This window comes from Panulirus ornatus, chromosome 25, assembly GCF_036320965.1.
Source record: "Panulirus ornatus isolate Po-2019 chromosome 25, ASM3632096v1, whole genome shotgun sequence".
Classification (NCBI taxonomy): Eukaryota; Metazoa; Arthropoda; class Malacostraca; order Decapoda; family Palinuridae; genus Panulirus; species Panulirus ornatus.
Genome location: NC_092248.1, coordinates 15298085 through 15319804, shown reverse-complemented (window position 1 = coordinate 15319804; position 21720 = coordinate 15298085). Strand labels below are relative to the sequence as shown.

General features: G+C 42.2%; 1 protein-coding gene across 3 annotated transcripts in view; it reads left to right on the top strand.

Moving 5' to 3' along the window:
- The window catches only part of LOC139757307 (uncharacterized), a 268133-nt gene extending 247310 nt beyond the window's left edge, over positions 1-20823 (top strand). For all 3 annotated transcript variants that reach the window (XM_071677699.1, XM_071677700.1, XM_071677701.1), the window contains one exon: positions 20554-20823. In XM_071677699.1, coding sequence (XP_071533800.1) covers positions 20554-20658 — 105 coding nt within the window. In that variant the 3' untranslated portion in view covers positions 20659-20823. The remainder of the gene's footprint in view (positions 1-20553) is intronic.
- The last annotated feature ends 897 nt before the right edge of the window (positions 20824-21720 follow it).

The window sequence follows — 21720 nt, the reverse complement described above, 5'->3', positions numbered from 1 at the left end:
GTATGTATATTTGCGTGTGTGGACGTGTGTATGTACATGTGTATGGGGGGGGGTTGGGCCATTTCTTTCGTCTGTTTCCTTGCGCTACCTCGCAAACGCGGGAGACAGCGACAAAGTATAAAAAAAAAAAAAAAAAAAAAAAAAGTTTGTTGAGTATTCCTGGTAAATTATATGGGAGGGTATTGATAGGGAGGGTGAAGGCATGTACAGAGCATCAGATTGGGGAAGAGCAGTGTGGTTTCAGAAGTGGTAGAGGATGTGTGGATCAGGTGTTTGCTTTGAAGAATGTATGTGAGAAATACTTAGAAAAGCAAATGGATTTGTATGCAGCATTTATGGATCTGGAGAAGGCATATGATAGAGTTGATAGAGATGCTCTGTGGAAGGTATTGTGAATATATGGTGTGGGAGGAAAGTTGTTAGAAGCAGTGAAAAGTTTTTATCGAGGATGTAAGGCATGTGTACGTGTAGGAAGAGAGGAAAGTGATTGGTTCTCAGTGAATGTAGGTTTACGGCAGGGGTGTGTGATGTCTCCATGGTTGTTTAATTTGTTTATGGATGGGGTTGTTAGGGAGGTAAATGCAAGAGTTTTGGAAAGAGGGGCAAGTATGAAGTCTGTTGGGGATGAGAGAGCTTGGGAAGTGAGTCAGTTGTTGTTGGCTGATGATACAGCGCTGGTGGCTGATTCATGTGAGAAACTGCAGAAGCTGGTGACTGAGTTTGGTAAAGTGTGTGGAAGAAGAAAGTTAAGAGTAAATGTGAATAAGAGCAAGGTTATTAGGTACAGTAGGGTTGAGGGTCAAGTCAATTGGGAGGTGAGTTTGAATGGAGAAAAACTGGAGGAAGTGAAGTGTTTTAGATATCTGGGAGTGGATCTGGCAGCGGATGGAACCATGGAAGCGGAAGTGGATCATAGGGTGGGGGAGGGGGCGAAAATTCTGGGGGCCTTGAAGAATGTGTGGAAGTCGAGAACATTATCTCGGAAAGCAAAAATGGGTATGTTTGAAGGAATAGTGGTTCCAACAATGTTGTATGGTTGCGAGGCATGGGCTATGGATAGAGTTGTGCGCAGGAGGATGGATGTGCTGGAAATGAGATGTTTGAGGACAATGTGTGGTGTGAGGTGGTTTGATCGAGTGAGTAACGTAAGGGTAAGAGAGATGTGTGGAAATAAAAAGAGCGTGGTTGAGAGAGCAGAAGAGGGTGTTTTAAAGTGGTTTGGGCACATGGAGAGAATGAGTGAGGAAAGATTGACCAAGAGGATATATGTGTCGGAGGTGGAGGGAACGAGGAGAAGAGGGAGACCAAATTGGAGGTGGAAAGATGGAGTGAAAAAGATTTTGTGTGATCGGGGCCTGAACATGCAGGAGGGTGAAAGGAGGGCAAGGAATAGAGTGAATTGGAGCGATGTGGTATACCGGGGTTGACGTGCTGTCAGTGGATTGAATCAAGGCATGTGAAGCATCTGGGGTAAACCATGGAAAGCTGTGTAGGTATGTATATTTGCGTGTGTGGACGTATGTATATACATGTGTATGGGGGGGGGTTGGGCCATTTCTTTCGTCTGTTTCCTTGCGCTACCTCGCAAACGCGGGAGACAGCGACAAAGTATAAAAAAAATATATATATATATATATATATATATATACATATATATATATATATATATATATATATATATATTTATATATATCGAGGATGTAAGGCATGTTTACGTGTAGGAAGAGAGGAAAGTGATTGGTTCTCAGTGAATGTAGGTTTACGGCAGGGATGTGTGATGTCTCTCCATGGTTGTTTAATTTGTTTATGGATTGGGTTGTTAGGGAGGTGAATGCAAGAGTTTTGGAAAGAGGGGCAAGTATGAAGTCTGTTGGGGATGAGAGAGCTTGGGAAGTGAGTCAGTTGTTGTTCGCTGATGATACAGCGCTGTTGGCTGATTCATGTGAGAAACTGCAGAAGCTGGTGACTGAGTTTGGTAAAGTGTGTGAAAGAAGAAAGTTAAGAGTAATTGTGAATAAGAGCAATGTTATTAGGTACAGTAGGGTTGAGGGTCAAGTCAGTTGGTAGGTAAGTTTGAATGGAGAAAACTCGAGGAAGTAAAGTGTTTTAGACATCCGGGAGTGGATCTGGCAGCGGATGGAACCATGGAAGCGGAAGTGGATCATAGGGTGGGGGAGGGAGCGAAAATTCTGGGAGCCTTGAAGAATGTGTGGAAGTCGAGAACATTATCTCGGAAAGCAAAAATGGGCCTTTGAGGGAATATCCTCACCTGGCCCTCTTCCCTGTTCCTTCTTTTGGAAAATTTAAAAAAAAAAAAAAAAACGAGAGGGGAGGATTTCCAGCCCCCCGCTCCCTTCCCTTTTAGGCGCCTTCTACGACATGCCGGGAATACGTGGGAAGCATTCTTTCTCCCCTATCCCCAGGGATATATATATATATATATATATATATATATATATATATATATATATATATATATATATATATATATATATATATATATATTTTTTTTCCTGGTCCCCCGCGTTTGCAAGGTAGCGCAAGGAAACAGACGAAAGAAATGGCCCAACCCACCCCCATACACATGTATATACATATGTCCACACACGCAAATATACATACCTACACAGCTTTCCATGGTTTACCCCAGACGCTTCACATGCCCTGATTCAATCCACTGACAGCACCTCTACCCTGGTATACCACATCGATCCAATTCACTCTATTCCTTGCCCGCCTTTCACCCTCCTGCATGTTTAGGCCCCGATCACTCAAAATCTTTTTCACTCCATCTTTCCACCTCCAATTTGGTCTCCCACTTCTCCTCGTTCCCTCCACCTTTGACACATATATCCTCTTGGTCAATCTTTCATCACTCATTCTCTCCATGTGCCCAAACCATTTCAAAATACCTTCCTCTTCTCTCTCAACCACGCTCTTTTTAATTCCACACATCTCTCTTACCCTTACATTACTCACTCGATCAAACCACCTCACACCACATATTGTCCTCAAGCATTTCATTTCCAGCACATCCACCCTCCTGCGCACAACTCTGTCCATAGCCCACGCCTTGCAACCATACAACATTGTTGGAACCACTATTCCTTCAAACATAGCCATTTTTGCTTTCTGAGATAATGTTCTCAACATCCACACATTCTTCAAGGCTCCCAGAACTTTCGCCCCCTCCTCCACCCTATGATTCACTTCCACTTCCATGGTTCCATCCGCTGCCAGATCCTCTCCCAGATACCTAAAACACTTTACTTCCTCCAGTTTTTCTCTATTCAGACTTACCTCCCAATTGACTTGACCCTCAACCCTACTTTACCTAATAACCTTTGTCTTGTTCACATTTACTCTTAACTTTCTTCTTTCACACACTTTACCAAACTCAGTCACCTGCTTCTGCAGTATCTCACATGAATCAGCCACCAGCACTGTATCATCAGCGAACAACAACTGACTCACTTCCCAAGCTCTCTCATCCACAACAGACTTCATACTTGCCCCTCTTTCCAAAACTCTTGCATTCACCTCCGCAACAACCCCATCCATAAACAAATTAAACAACCATGGAGACATCACACACCCCTGCCGCAAACCTACATTCACTGAGAACCAATCACTTTCCTCTCTTCCTACACGTACACATGCCTTACATCCTCGATAAAAACTTTTCACTGCTTCTAACAACTTGCCTCCCACACCATATATTCTTAATACCTTCCACAGAGCATCTCTATCAACTCTATGATATGCCTTCTCCAGATCCATAAATGCTACATACAAATCCATTTGCTTTTCTAAGTATTTCTCACATACATTCTTCAAAGCAAACACCTGATCCACACATCCTCTACCTCTTCTGAAACAACACTGCTCTTCCCCAATCTGATGCTCTGTACATGCCTTTACCCTCTCAATCAATACCCTCCCATATAATTTACCAGGAATACTCAACAAACTTATACCTCTGTAATTTGAGCACTCACTCTTATCCCCTTGCCTTTGTACTGTGGCACTATGCAAGCATTCCGCCAATCCTCAGGCACCTCACCATGAATCATACATACATTGAATAACCTTACCAACCAGTCAACAATACAGTCACCCCGTTTTTTGATAAATTCCACTGCAATACCATCCAAACCTGCTGCCTTGCCGGCTTTCATCTTCCTCAAAGGTTTTACTACCTCTTCTCTGTTTACCAAATCATTTTCACTAACCCTCTCACTTTGCACACCACCTCGACCAAAACACCCTATATCTGCCACTCTATATATATATATATATATATATATATATATATATATATATATGGTTTCAGAAGTGGTAGAGGATGTGTGGATCAGGTGTTTGCTTTGAAGAATGTATGTGAGAAATACTTAGAAAAGCAAATGGATTTGTATGTAGCATTTATGGATCTGGAGAAGGCATATGATAGAGTTGATAGAGATGCTCTGTGGAAGGTATTAAGAATATATGGTGTGGGAGGCAAGTTGTTAGAAGCAGTGAAAAGTTTTTATCGAGGATGTAAGGCATGTGTACGTGTAGGAAGAGAGGAAAGTGATTGGTTCTCAGTGAATGTAGGTTTGCGGCAGGGGTGTGTGATGTCTCCATGGTTGTTTAATTTGTTTATGGATGGGGTTGTTAGGGAGGTAAAGGCAAGAGTTTTGGAAAGAGGGGCAAGTATGAAGTCTGTTGGGGATGAGAGAGCTTGGGAAGTGAGTCAGTTGTTGTTCGCTGATGATACAGCGCTGGTGGCTGATTCATGTGAGAAACTGCAGAAGCTGGTGACGGAGTTTGATAAAGTGTGTGGAAGAAGAAAGTTAAGAGTAAATGTAAATAAGAGCAAGGTTATTAGGTACAGTAGGGTTGAGGGTCAAGTAAATTGGGAGGTGAGTTTGAATGGAGAAAAACTGGAGGAAGTGAAGTGTTTTAGATATCTGGGAGTGGATCTGGCAGCGGATGGAACCATGGAAGCAGAAGTGGACCATAGGGTGGGGGAGGGAGCGAAAATTCTGGGAGCCTTGAAGAATGTGTGGAAGTCGAGAACATTATCTCGGAAAGCAAAAATGGGTATGTTTGAAGGAATAGTGGTTCCAACAATGTTGTATGGTTGCGAGGCGTGGGCTATGGATAGAGTTGTGCGCAGGAGGATGGATGTGCTGGAAATGAGATGTCTGAGGACAATGTGTGGTGTGAGGTGGTTTGATCGAGTAAGTAACGTAAGGGTGAGAGAGATGTGTGGAAATAAAAAGAGCGTGGTTGAGAGAGCAGAAGAGGGTGTTTTGAAATGGTTTGGGCACATGGAGAGAATGAGTGAGGAAAGGTTGACCAAGAGGATATATGTGTCGGAGGTGGAGGGAACGAGGAGAAGAGGGAGACCAAATTGGAGGTGGAAAGATGGAGTGAAAAAGATTTTGTGTGATCGGGGCCTGAACTTGCAGGAGGGTGAAAGGAGGGCAAGGAATAGAGTGAATTGGAGCAATGTGGTATACCGGGGTTGACGTGCTGTCAGTGGATTGAATCAAGACATGTGAAGCGTCTGGGGTAAACCATGGAAAGCTGTGTAGGTATGTATATTTGCGTGTGTGGACGTATGTATATACATGTGTATGGGGGGGGGTTGGGCCATTTCTTTCGTCTGTTTCCTTGCGCTACCTCGCAAACGCGGGAGACAGCGACAAAGTATAAAAGAAAAAAGATATATATATATATATATATATATATATATATATTTATTTATTTTATTTATTTTGCTTTGCCGCTGTCTCCCATGTTAGCAAGGTAGCGCAAGGAAACAGACGAAAGAATGGCCCAACCCACCCACATACACATGTATATACATACACGCCCACACACGCAAATATATATACCTATACATATGAATGCACACATATATATACACACACAGACATATACATATATACACATGTACATAATTCATACTGTCTTCCTTTATTTATTCCCACCGCCACCTCGCCACACATGGAATAACGACCTCCTCCCCCCTCATGTTTGCGAGGTAGTGCTAGGAAAAGACAACAAAGGCCCCATTCGTTCACACTCAGTCTCTAGCTATCATGTAATAATGCACCGAAACCACAGCTCCCTTTCCACATCCAGGCCCCACAGACCTTTCCATGGTTTACCCCATTTGCTTCACATGCCCTGGTTCAATCCATTGACAGCACGTCGACCCCGGTATACCACATCGTTCCAATTCACTCTATTCCTTGCATGCCTTTCACCCTCCTGCATGTTCAGGCCCCGATCACTGAAAATCTTTTTCACTCCATCTTTCCACCTCCAATTTGGTCTCCCGCTTCTCCTCGTTCCCCTCACCTCTGACACATATATCCTCTTGGTCAATCTTTCCTCACTTATTTTCTACATGTGACCAAACCATTTCAAAACACCCTCTTCTGCTCTCTCAACCACACTCTTTTTATTCCCACACATCTCTCTTACCCTTTCATTAATTACTCGATCAAACCACCTTACACCACATATTGACCTGAAACATCTCATTTCCAGCAAATCCACCCTCCTCTGCACACCTCTCTCTATAGCCTACGCCTCGCCACCATACAACATTGTTAGAACCACTATTCCTTCAAACATACCCATTTTTGCTTTCCGAGATAATGTTCTTGACTTCCAAACATTCTTCAAGGCTCCCATAACTTTCGCCCCCTCCCCCACCCTATGATTCACCTCTGCTTCCATGGTTCCATCCGCTGCCAGATCCACTCCCAGATATCTAAAACACTTTACATCCTCCAGTTTTTCTCCATTCAAATTTACCTCCCAAACGACTTAACCCTCAACCCTACTGTACCTAATAACCTTGCTCTTATTCACATTTGCTCTCAACTTTCTTCTTTCCCACAGTTTACTGAACTCAGTCACTAGCTTCTGCAGTTTCTCACATGAATCAGCCACCAGCGCTGTATCATGAGTGAACAACAACTGACTCACTTCCCAAACTCTCTCATCCACAACAGACTGCATACTTGCCCCTCTTTCTAAAACTCTTGCATTCACCTCCCTAATAACCCTATCCATAGACAAATTTAACAACCATGGAGACATCACACACCCCTGCTGCAAACCTACATTCACTGAGAACCAATCACTTTCCTCTTTTCCTACACGTACACATGCCTGACATCTTCAATAAAAACTTTTCACTGCTTCTAACAACTTGCCTCCCACACCATATATTCTTAATACCTTCCACAGAGCATCTCTATCAACTCTATCATATGCCTTCTCTAGATCCATAAATGCTACATACAAGTTCATTTGCTTTCCTCAGTATTTCTCACATGCACTCTTCATAGCAAACACCTGATCCACACATCCTCTACCACTTCTGAAACCGCACTGCTCTTCCCCAGCCTTCACCCTCTCAATCAGTACCCTCCCATATAATTTACCAGGATTACTCAACAAACTTATACGTCTGTAATTTGAGCACTCACTCTTATACCCTTTGCCTTTGTACAATGGCACTATGCAAGCATTCCGCCAGTCATCAGGCACCTCACCATGAGTCATACATAGATTAGATAACCTTGCCAACCAGTCAACAATACAGTTACCCCCTTTTTTAATAAATTCCACTGCAATACCATCCAAACCTGCTGCCTTGCTGGCTTTAATATTCCGCAAAGTTTTTACTACCTCTTCTATGTTTACCAAATCATTTTCCCTAACCCTCTCACTTTGCAAACCACCTCGACCAAAACATCCTATATCTGCCACTCTATCATGAAACACATTCAACAAACCTTCAAAATACTCACTTCATCTCCTACTCACTTCACCACTACTTGTTGTCACCTCCCCTTTAGCCCCCTTCACTAAAGTTCCTATTTGCTCCCTTGTCTTATGCACTTTATATACCTCCTTCCAAAACATCTTTTTATTCTCCCTAAAATTTGATGACACTCTCTCATTCCAACTCTCATTTGCCCTCTTTTTCACCTCTTGCACCTTTCTCTTGACCTCCTGCCTCTTTCTTTTGTACATCTCCCACTCATTTTAATTTTTTCCATGCAAAAATCGTCCAAATGCCTCTCTCTTCTCTTTAACTAATAATCTTACTTCTTCATCCCACCACTCACTACCCTTTCTAATTAACCCACCTCCCACGCTTCTCATGCCACAAGCATCTTTTGCGCAAGCCATCACTGCTTCTCTAAATACATCCCATTCTTCCCCCAATCTCCTTACCTCCTTTGTTCTCACCTTTTTCCAGTCTGTACTCATTTTCTCCTGGTGCTTCCTCACACAAGTCTCCTTCCCAAGCTCACTTACTCTCACCACTCTCTTCACCCCAACATTCTCTCTTCTTTTCTGAAAACCCCTACAAATCTTCACCTTTGCCTCCATAAGATAATGATCAGACATCTCTGCAGTCACCTCTCAGCACATTAACATCCAAAAGTCTCTCTTTCGCGCGCCTGTCAATTAACACGTAATCCAATAACGCTCTCTAGCCATCTCTCCTACTTGCGTATGTATACTTATGTATATCTCGCTTTTTAAACCAGGTATTCCCAATCACCAGTCCTTTTTCAGCACATAAATCTACAAGCTCTTCACCATTTACATTTATAACACTGAACACCTCATGTATACCAATTATTCCCTCAACTGCCACATTACTCGCCTTTGCATTCAAATCACCCATCACTATAACCCGATCTTGGGCATCAAAACCACTAACACACTCATTCAGCTGCTCCCAAATCACTTGCCTCTCATGATCTTTCTTCTCATGCCCAGGTGCATATGCACCAATAATCACCCATCTCTCTCCATCAACTTTCAGTTTTACCCATATGAATCTAGAATTTACTTTCTTATACTCTATCACATACTCCCACAACTCCTGTCTCAGGAGTAGTGCTACTCTTGTCCTCTCACTAACCCCTTACTTTACTCCCAAGACATTCCCTAACCACTCTTCCCCTTTACCCTTGAGCTTCGTTTCACTCGGAGCTAAAATATCCAGGTTCCTTTCCTCAAACATACTACCTATCTCTTCTTTTTTCTCATCTTGGTTACATCCACACACATTTAGACACCTCAATATTTTATTTATATTTATATTTATTTTGCTTTGTCGCTGTCTCCTGCGTTTGCGAGGTAGCGCAAGGAAACAGACGAAAGAAATGGCCCAACCCACCCCCATACACATGTATATACACACATGTCCACACACGCAAATATACATACCTATACATCTCAGTGTACACATATATATACACACACAGACACATACATATATACCCATGCACACAATTCACTCTGTCTGCCTTTATTCATTCCCATCGCCACCTCGCCACACATGGAATACCATCCCCCTACCCCCTCATGTGTGCGGGGTAGCGCTAGGAAAAGACTACAAAGGCCTCATTCGTTCACACTCAGTCTCTAGCTGTCATGCAATAATGCCCGAAACCACAGCTCCCTTTCCACATCCAGGCCCCACACAGCTTTCCATGGTTTACCCCAGACGCTTCACATGCCCTGATTCAATCCACTGACAGCACGTCAACCCTGGTATACCACCTCGATCCAATTCACTCTATTCCTTGCCTGCCTTTCACCCTCCTGCATGTTCAGGCCCCGATCACTCAAAATCTTTTTCATTCCATCTTTCCACCTCCAATTTGGTCTCCCACTTCTCCTCGTTCCCTCCACCTCCGACACATATATCCTCTTGGTCAATCTTTCCTCACTCATTCTCTCCATGTGCCCAAACCAATTTAAAACACCCTCTTCTGCTCTCTCAACCACGCTCTTTTTATTTCCACACATCTCTCTTACCCTTACATTACTTACTCGATCAAACCACCTCACACCACACATTGTCCTCAAACATCTCATTTCCAGCACATCCACCCTCCTCCGCACAACTCTATCCATAGCCCATGCCTCGCAACCATACAACATTGTTGGAACACTATTCCTTCAAACATACCCATTTTTGCTTTCCGAGATAATGTTCTCGACTTCCACACATTTTTCAAGGCTCCCAGGATTTTCGCCCCCTCCCCCACCCTATGATTCACTTCCGCTTCCATGGTTCCATCCGCTGCCAGATCCACTCCCAGATATCTAAAACACTTTACTTCCTCCAGTTTTTCTCCATTCAAACTTACCTCCCAGTTGACTTGACACCCAGCCCTACTGTACCTAATAACCTTGCTCTTATTCACATTTACTCTTAACTTTCTTCTTTCACACACTTTACCAAACTCAGTCACCAGCTTCTGCAGTTTCTCACATGAATCAGCCACCAGGGCTGTATCATCATCATCAATATATATAGATATATATATATGTATATATATATCTTTTTTCTTTTTTCTTTTATACTATTCGCCATTTCCCGCGTTAGCGAGGTAGCATTAAGAACAGAGGACTGGGCCTTTGAGGGAATACCCTCACCTGGCCCAATTCTCTGTTCCTTCTTTTGGAAAAAAAAAAAAAAAAAAAAAAAAAAACGAGAGGGGAGGATTTCCAGCCCCCCGCTCCCTCCCCTTTTAGTCGCCTTCTACGACACGCAGGGAATACGTGGGAAGTATTCTTAATCCCCTATCCCCAGGGATAACAAATAATACTGTTGGGACTATTATACTTTCAAACATCCCATCTTTGCTCTGACAGCCTGAGGTTTCTACTTACACATGCTCTTTTAGTGACCCTAGGACTTTAGCTCCCTTCCATTATATGACTCACTTCAGCACCTATGGTTCCAACCACTGCCATGTCCACACACTAGGTACCTAAAGCACTGTCTCCTCCGCACCTCCACATTCAAAACATGCTGTCTTATCCCCCTGCTGCACTTACTTACCTTAATTTTTTCCCATTTAGCTTTCTCCTTTCACAAACTCTCCCAAACTGTCACCAGCTTTTGGAATTTCTTCTGTCACCAAATCTCTGTCTGGAAACAACATATGATTCACCTCCATGCCCTCCACCTCTAGCATACCACAGTGTTACCCTTAACTCTAAAATTTGAGAGAAATATATGTAAAGAAAAGTATGATAAAAAGTGACAGTTGTTCAATTGCAAAATTAATCTCCATCAGTACTCTAAAAACAAAGAAATTCCTATTTCTCTCTTAAACAATTTTCTGATTAATTTATCATGCAGTGCCAGGACCCCTTTTATGGGGTTCGAGGTTGCATCCCATTTTGTCCACTGATGATACAATCTCATCAAAAGTGACTTTTCACGTGTGATAAAAGTCCAGGGAAGGAGAGGTAAGTATCACACCCAAATAGAATTAACTCCCTGTACAGGAATGAGTGCTTCTTTACTGTACAAACTACAAATAATGATGTGTTTAAGCATGGGAATTATCAAAACATGTTCCTACTTCCAACCTTTTACAAGGATCATACCAACTACAGAACACTTAGATATAAAACAGATCTAAGATAAAATCCAGATATCTAATACATGAATGCAACTCATTATACAAAATGCTACTTTTAATGAAAGTCTTTGTATCTATGTCAATATTAAAATTCTAAGTTTAATGGAAAAAATAATCATTTTCTTACTTCAATAATTAAATGCTCAGAAAGGATGCAATTCCTTCTATTTTAAAGAATCTTTTGTCTCTCAGACATAAATTTCAACATCATATACTTGGAATACCTTATGAAGTATGACCAAGTGAAAGAAATGATATCTATGATCAAAAGAGAGGTGGGAAGGAATGTGAAGCTCAAAGCAGCACCCGGGTAAAAATCAGTACTAGAATATAGTCCAACTAAGAGCCAATGTGCAATGCACAAATTACTTTAACTGTTCAGTATTTAAGGTGCCCTAGGTGACAAGAGAAGATGAAAATCTAAAACAAGCAGCATTAGATCCAACCTAATACACCATACCATTCTCCCTGATACAAAGATGCACATTGAAAACTTATCAAATTTGCTGAAATGGTAGTAAAGAGCCTATCAATTTATAAAAACACTATGCATTTAAGAAATATTGTACACTATAAAAGTGATCACTACTTCAATGTAAAAAAAAAAAAAATATATATATATATATATATATATATATATGTATATATATATATATATATATATATATATATATATATATATATTTTTTTTTTTTTTTTTTTATACTTTGTCGCTGTCTCCCGCGTTTGCGAGGTAGCGCAAGGAAACAGACGAAAGAAATGGCCCAACCCCCCCCCCCATACACATGTACATACACACGTCCACACACGCAAATATACATACCTAAACAGTTTTCCATGGTTTACCCCAGACGCTTCACATGCCTTGATTCAATCCACTGACAGCATGTCAACCCCTGTATACCACATCGCTCCATTTCACTCTATTCCTTGCCCTCCTTTCACCCTCCTGCATGTTCAGGCCCCGATCACACAAAATCTTTTTCACTCCATCTTTCCACCTCCAATTTGGTCTCCCTCTTCTCCTCGTTCCCTCCACCTCCGACACATATATCCTCTTGGTCAATCTTTCCTCACTCATTCTCTCCATGTGCCCAAACCATTTCAAAACACCCTCTTCTGCTCTCTCAACCACGCTCTTTTTATTTCCACACATCTCTCTTACCCTTACGTTACTTACTCGATCAAACCACCTCACACCACACATTGTCCTCAAACATCTCATTTCCAGCACATCCATCCTCCTGCGCACAACTCTATCCATAGCCCACGCCTCGCAACCATACAGCATTGTTGGAACCACTATTCCTTCAAACATACCCATTTTTGCTTTCCGAGATAATGTTCTCGACTTCCACACATTTTTCAAGGCTCCCAAAATTTTCGCCCCCTCCCCCACCCTATGATCCACTTCCGCTTCCATGGTTCCATCCGCTGCCAGATCCACTCCCAGATATCTAAAACACTTCACTTCCTCCAGTTTTTCTCCATTCAAACTCACCTCCCAATTGACTTGACCCTCAACCCTACTGTACCTAATAACCTTGCTCTTATTCACATTTACTCTTAACTTTCTTCTTCCACACACTTTACCAAACTCAGTCACCAGCTTCTGCAGTTTCTCACATGAATCAGCCACCAGCGCTGTATCATCAGCGAACAACAACTGACTCACTTCCCAAGCTCTCTCATCCCCAACAGACTTCATACTTGCCCCTCTTTCCAGGACTCTTGCATTTACCTCCCTAACAACCCCATCCATAAACAAATTAAACAACCATGGAGACATCACACACCCCTGCCGCAAACCTACATTCACTGAGAACCAATCACTTTCCTCTCTTCCTACACGTACACATGCCTTACATCCTTGATAAAAACTTTTCACTGCTTCTAACAACTTGCCTCCCACACCATATATTCTTAATACCTTCCACAGAGCATCTCTATCAACTCTATCATATGCCTTCTCCAGATCCATAAATGCTACATACAAATCCATTTGCTTTTCTAAGTATTTCTCACATATATTCTTCAAAGCAAACACCTGATCCACACATCCTCCACCACTTCTGAAACCGCACTGCTCTTCCCCAATCTGATGCTCTGTACATGCCTTCACCCTCTCAATCAATACCCTCCCATATAATTTACCAGGAATACTCAACAAACTTATACCTCTGTAATTTGAGCACTCACTCTTATCCCCTTTGCCTTTGTACAATGGCACTATGCACGCATTCCGCCAATCCTCAGGCACCTCACCATGAGTCATACATACATTAAATAACCTTACCAACCAGTCAACAATACAGTCACCCCCTTTTTTAATAAATTCCACTGCAATACCATCCAATCCTGCTGCCTTGCCGGCTTTCATCCTCCGCAAAGCCCCCACTACCTCTTCTCTGTTTACCAAATCATTTTCCCTAACCCTCTCACTTTGCACACCACCTCGACCAAAACACCCTATATCTGCCACTCTGTCATCAGACACATTCAACAAACCTTCAAAATACTCATTCCATCTCCTTCTCACATCACCACTACTTGTTATCACCTCCCCATTTACGCCCTTCACTGAAGTTCCCATTTGCTCCCTTGTCTTACGCACCCTATTTACCTCCTTCCAGAACATCTTTCCATTCTCCCTAAAATTTACTGATAGTCTCTCACCCCAACTCTCATTTGCCCTTTTTTTCACCTCTTGCACCTTTCTCTTGACCTCCTGTCTCTTTCTTTTATACTTCTCCCACTCAATTGCATTTTTTCCCTGCAAAAATCGTCCAAATGCCTCTCTCTTCTCTTTCACTAATACTCTTACTTCTTCATCCCACCACTCACTACCCTTTCTAAACAGCCCACCTCCCACTCTTCTCATGCCACAAGCATCTTTTGCGCAATCCATCACTGATTCCCTAAACACATCCCATTCCTCCCCCACTCCCCTTACTTCCATTGTTCTCACCTTTTTCCATTCTGTACACAGTCTCTCCTGGTACTTCCCCACACAGGTCTCCTTCCCAAGCTCACTTACTCTCACCACCTTCTTCACCCCAACATTCACTCCTCTTTTCTGAAAACCCATACTAATCTTCACCTTAGCCTCTAGAAGATAATGATCAGACATCCCTCCAGTTGCACCTCTCAGCACATTAACATCCAAAAGTCTCTCTTTCGCACGCCTGTCAATTAACACGTAATCCAATAACGCTCTCTGGCCATCTCTCCTACTTACATAAGTATACTTATGTATATCTCGCTTTTTAAACCAGGTATTCCCAATCATCAGTCCTTTTTCAGCACATAAATCTACAAGCTCTTCACCATTTCCATTTACAACACTGAACACCCCATGCATACCAATTATTCCCTCAACTGCCACATTACTCACCTTTGCATTCAAATCACCCATCACTATAACCCGGTCTCGTGCATCAAAACCGCTAACACACTCATTTAGCTGCTCCCAAAACACTTGCCTCTCATGATCTTTCTTCTCATGCCCAGGTGCATATGCACCAATAATCACCCACCTCTCTCCATCAACTTTCAATTTTACCCATATTAATCGAGAATTTACTTTCTTACATTCTATCACATACTCCCACAACTCCTGTTTCAGGAGTATTGCTACTCCTTCCCTTGCTCTTGTCCTCTCACTAACCCCTGACTTCACTCCCCAGACATTTCCAAACCACTCTTCCCCTTTACCCTTGAGCTTCGTTTCACTCAGAGCCAAAACATCCAGGTTCCTTTCCTCAAACATACTACCTATCTCTCCTTTTTTCACATCTTGGTTACATCCACACACATTTAGGCACCCCACTCTGAGCCTTCGAGGAGGATGATCACTCCCCGCGTGACTCCTTCTTCTGTTTCCCATTTTAGAAAGTTAATACAAGGAGGGGAGGATTTCCGGCCCCCCGCTCCCGTCCCCTCTAGTCGCTTTCTACGACACGCGAGGAATACGTGGGAAGTATTCTTTCACCCCTATCCCCAGGGATAATATACATATATATATACATATACACACACACACACATACACACACATACGCACATACACACACACACACACACACACATACATATATATACATATGGAAAATGTAAGAAACAATTTAGAAAACAAACTTTTAGCTTGAAATGAATGAAAAAAATGAATGTCACATAATGGTTCAACCTCTGGCTATGGAAAGGGAAATGTACAATTTATTCACACAAACGTCAATAGCAGTTCTCATCAATTTCACCACTGTATCAATAAGCTTCAATGTCTAAGCTACACTTTTCTCCAACTTCACTATTTTCTTGTCAAAAACACCATGCATGAAAACTATCACTCCAGTAACACAACCATAAACACCTACTTCCCCTTTAAAAGTTCTGGGGAAGTCTGTCTCGATACACTGCGGCGAGGCGACGCGACGCTGACATAATCACTGTCACAATATCACTTCTGCCTCCTCAAGTCAAATCTCTCAGCCACAGTGCAGGCCTTCATCGTCGAAATCGGTCTTGCCTTCAGACGTCTTATCGATGTCTCTGCTCTCGGTAGCCCTCCTCTCGTTAACTCAGTGTTACTGGAAAGAGGGTTGTTTTTCCCCCTACTTCACGACCGGTACAGGGAGCTGTCCGTGTTGGCATATTCGTTCGTGTGACTACACGTGCGTGTTCTTGTCAGAAGATGCACGCTTGTGTGGAGCAGACCCATCTACCTCGGTGATGTGGGGCGCCAGAACCCTGCCCTTGGGAGGACAGGACCCATAAGCCAAGGAGATAAGGGATGGATGGCCCAGCGGGCGCAACAACGGCACTCGGATTTCATTACATCAAAATATATATATATATATATATATATATATATATATATATATATATATATATATATATATATATATATATTTATTTATATTTATTATACTTCTTTGCCATCACCCATGTTAACAAAGTAGCTGAAGGAAACAGACGAAAGAATGACCCAACCCACCAACATACATGTGCATATTGATAAATGCTCACACAGCTTATAAGCATACCTATGCATTTCAGCGTATACATAATTATACATATACAGACATATACATATATATAGATGTACATATTCATACTTGCTGCCTTCATCCATTCCTGTCGCTATCCCGCCTCACATGAAACAGCATCCCTCTCCAACCCTTTGCATGCGAGGTCAGCGCTAGGAAAAAACAAAAGCCAAATTCATTCACTTTCAGTATCTAGCTGTCACCCTCCTGTATGTTCAGGCCCTGATTGCTCTAAATCTTTTTCTTTCCATCCTTCCACCTCCAATTTTGTCCCACTTCTTGTTCTCTCCACCTTTGACACATATATCCTCTTTGTCAATCTTTCCTCACTCATTTTTTCCAAGTGACCAAACCATTTCAAAACACCGTCTTCTGCTCTCTCAACCACATTCTTTTTATTACCACACATCTCTCTTACCGTTTCATTACTTACTCAATCAAACCACCTCACACCACACATTGTCCTCATACATTTCATTTCCAATGCATCCACCCTTCTCCACACAACCCTATCTATAGTCCATGCCTCGCAACATTATAACATTGTTGCAACCACTATTCTTTCAAATACACCTATTTTTGCTTTTTGAGATAATGTTCTTGCTTTCCACACATTCTTCAGTACTCCCAGAATCTTCGCCCTCTCCCCCACCCTGTGACTCACTTCCATTGTTCCATCCGCTGCTAATTCCACTCCCAGCTATCTAAAACACTTTACTTCCTCCGGTTTTTCTCCATTTAAACTAACTTCCCAGTTAACTTGTCCCTTAATAACTTTACTCTTATTCACATTTACCCTCAGCTTTCTTCTTTCACACACATTACCAAACTCAGTCACCAAGTTCTGCAGTTTTTTTACCCAAATCAGCCATCAGCACTGTATCATCAGTGAACAACATCCAGCTCACTTCCCAACCCCTCTCATCCACAACAGACTGTATACTTGCCCCTCTCTCCAAACCTCATGGATTTACCTCCCTAACAACCCCATCCATTAACAAATTAAACAACCATGGAGACATCACGCACCCCTGCCGCAAACCAATATTCACAGGGAACCACTCACTTTCCTCTCTTCCTACTCATACACATGTCACCCCTTTTTTAGTAATTCCAACACAGTTACCCCTTTTTTTAATCATTCCACTGCAATACCATCCAAGCCCGCCGCCTTGCAGAGTTTTAACTTCCGCAAAGCATTCACTGCCTCTTCTCTGTTTATCAAACCATTCTCCCTGACCCTCTCACTTCACACACCATGTCGACCAAAACACCCTATATCTGCCACTCTATCATCTAACACATTCAACAAACCTTCAAAATACTTCCTCCATCTCCTTCTCACATCACCATTACTTGTTATTACCTCCCCATTTGCCCCTTCACCAATGTTCCCATTTGTTTTCTTGTCTTACACACTTTGTTTACCTCCTTCCAAAACATCTTTTTATTCTCCCCGAAATTTAATGATACACTCTCGCCCCAACTCGTTTGCCCTTTTTTTCACCTTTTGCATCTTTCTTTTGACCTCCTAGCTTTCTCTTTCACTGATAATCTTACTTTTTCATCCCACCACTCACAACCCTTTCTAATCTGCCCACCTCCCATGCTTCTCATGCCAGAAGCATCTTTTGTGCAAGCCATCACTGCTTCCCTAAATACATCTCAATCCTTCCAAACTCCCCTTACATTCTTTGCTCTCACCTTTTTCTGTTCTGCATTCAGTCTCTCGTGGTACTTTCTCACACATATTTATCGAGGATGTTAGGAGTAGGAAGACGGAAAAGTGATTGGTTACCAGTGAATGTCGGTTTGTGGCAGGGGTGCGTGATGTCTCCATGGTTGTTTAATTCTTTTATTGATAGGGTGGTTAGGGAGGTGAATGCAAGGGTTTTGTAGAGAGGTGCAAGTATGTCCCAATCGCTCAAAATCTTTTTACTCCATCCTTCCACCTCCAATTTGGTCTCCCACTTCTCCTCGTTCCCTCCATTCTGCATTCAGTCTCTCCTGTTACTTTCTCACACATATTTATCAAGGATGTAAGGCATGTGTAGTAGTAGGAAGAGGGGAAAGTGATTGGTCCCACTGAATGTTGGTTTGTGTCAATGATGTGTGATGTCTCCATGGTTGTTTAATTCTTTTATGGATTGAGTGGTTAGGGAGGTTAATGCAAGAGTTTTGTAGAGAGGTGCAAGTGTGCAGTCTGTTGTGGATTAGAGGGTTTGGGAAGTGAGTCAGTTGTTGTTCAACACTTCACTTGTATTGGTTCAATCCATTGACAGCACCTCCACCCGGGTATACTGCATTGTTCCAATTCACTCTGTTCCTTGCATGCCTTTCACCCTCCTGTATGTTCATGCCCCGATCACTCAAAATCTTTTTCACTCCATCCTTCCACCTCCAATTTGGTCTCCCCCTTCTCCTCGTTCCCTCTTCCTCTGACACATATATCCTCTTTGTCAATCTTTTCTCACTCATTCTCTCCATTTGACCAAACAATTTCAGTACACACTCTTCAGCTGTGTCAGCCACACTATTTTCATTACCACACATCTCTCTTACCCTTTCATTACTTACTCGATCAAACCACCTCATGCCACATATTGTCCTCAAACATCTTATTTCCATCACACCCACCCTCCTTCGCACAATCCTATCTATAGCCCACGCCTCGCAACCAGACAACATTGTTGGAACCATTATTCCTTCAAACATACCCATTTTTGCTTTCCGAGATAATGTTCTCGCCTTCCACACATTCTTCTCCCAGAAGCTTCACCCCCTCCCCCACCCTGTGACTCACTTCCGCTTCCATGGTTCCATCTGCTACCAAATCCTCTCCCAGATATCTAATACACCTCACATCCTCCAGTTTTTCTCCATTCAAACTTACCTCCCAGTTGACTTGTCTCTTAACCCTACTGTACCTAATAACCTTCTCTTATTCTCCTGTACTCTCACCTCTCTTCTTTCACACACTTTACCAAATTCAGTCACCGACTTTTACAACTGACTCACTTCCCAAGCCCTCTCATCCACAACAGACTGCATACTTGCCTCTCTCTCCAAAACTCTTGCATTCATGTGCCTAACAACTCTATCCCAACCAAATTAAACAACCATGGAGACATCATGCACCCTTGCCGCAAACTGACATTCACTGGGAACCAATCACTTTCCTCTCTTCCTCCTCGTACATATTCCTTACATCCTTGATAAAAACTTTTCACTGTTTCCAGTTACTTGCCTCCCACACCATATGCTCTTAATATCTTCCATAGAGCATCTCTATCAACTCAGTCAAATGCCTTCTCCAGGTCCATGAATGCTACATACAAATCCATATTTTTTCTAAGTATTTCTCCCATACATTCTTCAAAGCAAACACCTGATCCGCACATCCTCTACCACTTCTGAAACCACACTGCTCTTCCCCAGTCTGATTCTCTGTACATACCTTCACCCTCTCAATCAGTACCCTCCCTTATAATTTCCCAGGAATACTCAGGAAACTTTTACCTCTGTAATTTGAACACTCACCTTTATCCCCTTTGCCTTTGTACAATGGCACTATGCATTCATTCTGCCAATCCTCAGCCACTTCACCATGAGCCATACATACATTGAATATCCTCACCAACCAATCAACAACACAGTCACCCCGTTTTTTGATAGATTCCACTGCAATACCATTAAACCCACCACCTTGCCCGCTTTCATCCTCCACAAAGCTTTCATTACCTCTTCTCTGTTTACCAAACCATTCTCCCTGACCCTCTCTCCTCGCACACCACCTCAACCAAGACACCCTATATCTGCCACTCTATCATCTAACACATTCAACAAACCTTCAAAATACTCATTCCATCTTCTCACATCACCACTACTTGTTACTACCTCCCCATTAGCCCCTTTATATTTTCCATTTAACTAAGACATTCCTTGTCATTATATTTTTGTAGGGATGATTGCCTCCCTTCCTGCCTATTGTCTCTCATCGAGATGCTGAAATGATTAATAAACTTAACATTGCAGATATCATCTACTGGGAAGAAAGAGGAGTTGATTTCATCCCTGCTTGAGAGTATTGAGGAAAAGACCATTTTGTCAGAAAGGTATGCAGGCAGATGCATTGTTTAAGAGAATTAATTTGATTTTATATGATATGTTTCTAATTCAGATTAAAAAAATGCCCTTTTAATAGGCAGATTGGTGAGCACTAGTTGCTTCCAAATGGACATGATCCTCACTATAAGTGTTGCATGCCTGATCATTAATCTCCTTCCACCACTTCTGTTTTTCTAATTTCATCTTCCTCTTATCTGTACATATGTGAAATCACAATGGTGGAAGCTGTTTTATCAGGTAGGATCCTTCCAGTCAGGTAACTCAAGTGGGAGCTGTAGGAATACACCTTTCATTGCATCAATCTGTATGGTTTACTTTGTAAGCACAATTACTGTATCAACCCTTTCACTACTGAATGCTTGTGAAATTACCCACCTGTGCATTGGATTTTTTTGAAACTTGGAATACTTTTCAGAGTTTGGTTACAGCAGTGAATAGAATGCTTTTCTGTGATGACAAAAATTTTAGAACTTCTTTGGATGCAGTTGTTTTTATCATTGCTTTGCATCGCACATGACAGGTTGAGATGGATGTCAGTGAATATGTCTATTCTCTATTCCTGGTGCTACCTCACAAATCCAGGAAATGGCATACAAGTACAAAAAAGATACGATAATAGTCCTGTTAGTGCTACCCTTTTGAGTGCTGTTTTATTATAGCAGTCTCTCTTGCATCTTAGAGCTCTAGATTTACTAGAAAAAGATGTGAACACCCGCAACATATTGAAAGCAACTCTGTTTATACTCACTTGGCCATTTAGAGTGCTTTACACACGTGCTCATATTCATTCATTGCTGAGCACTCATGTACTTCCCATCATGCCTGGTAAACACTGTGCACATTCTGGTGCTTCTTGTGCATATAGAGTGCTCAGGAAAAGGCTCTCTATGGATGCAAAATTACAAGTATTTAGGTGCTTGCAAGCTGTTGAGTGTCAGGTTGATGTTGGTGATGCTTTCAAGTTGGCTATATTGATGGTCTGTCTGTCTTCCTATATCTCCAATGCCTGTTCACACCATTAGTGCCTTACCCTTAAGAGGCCACTAGCAGAGGGCAACTCTTGAGTGTAGTGTT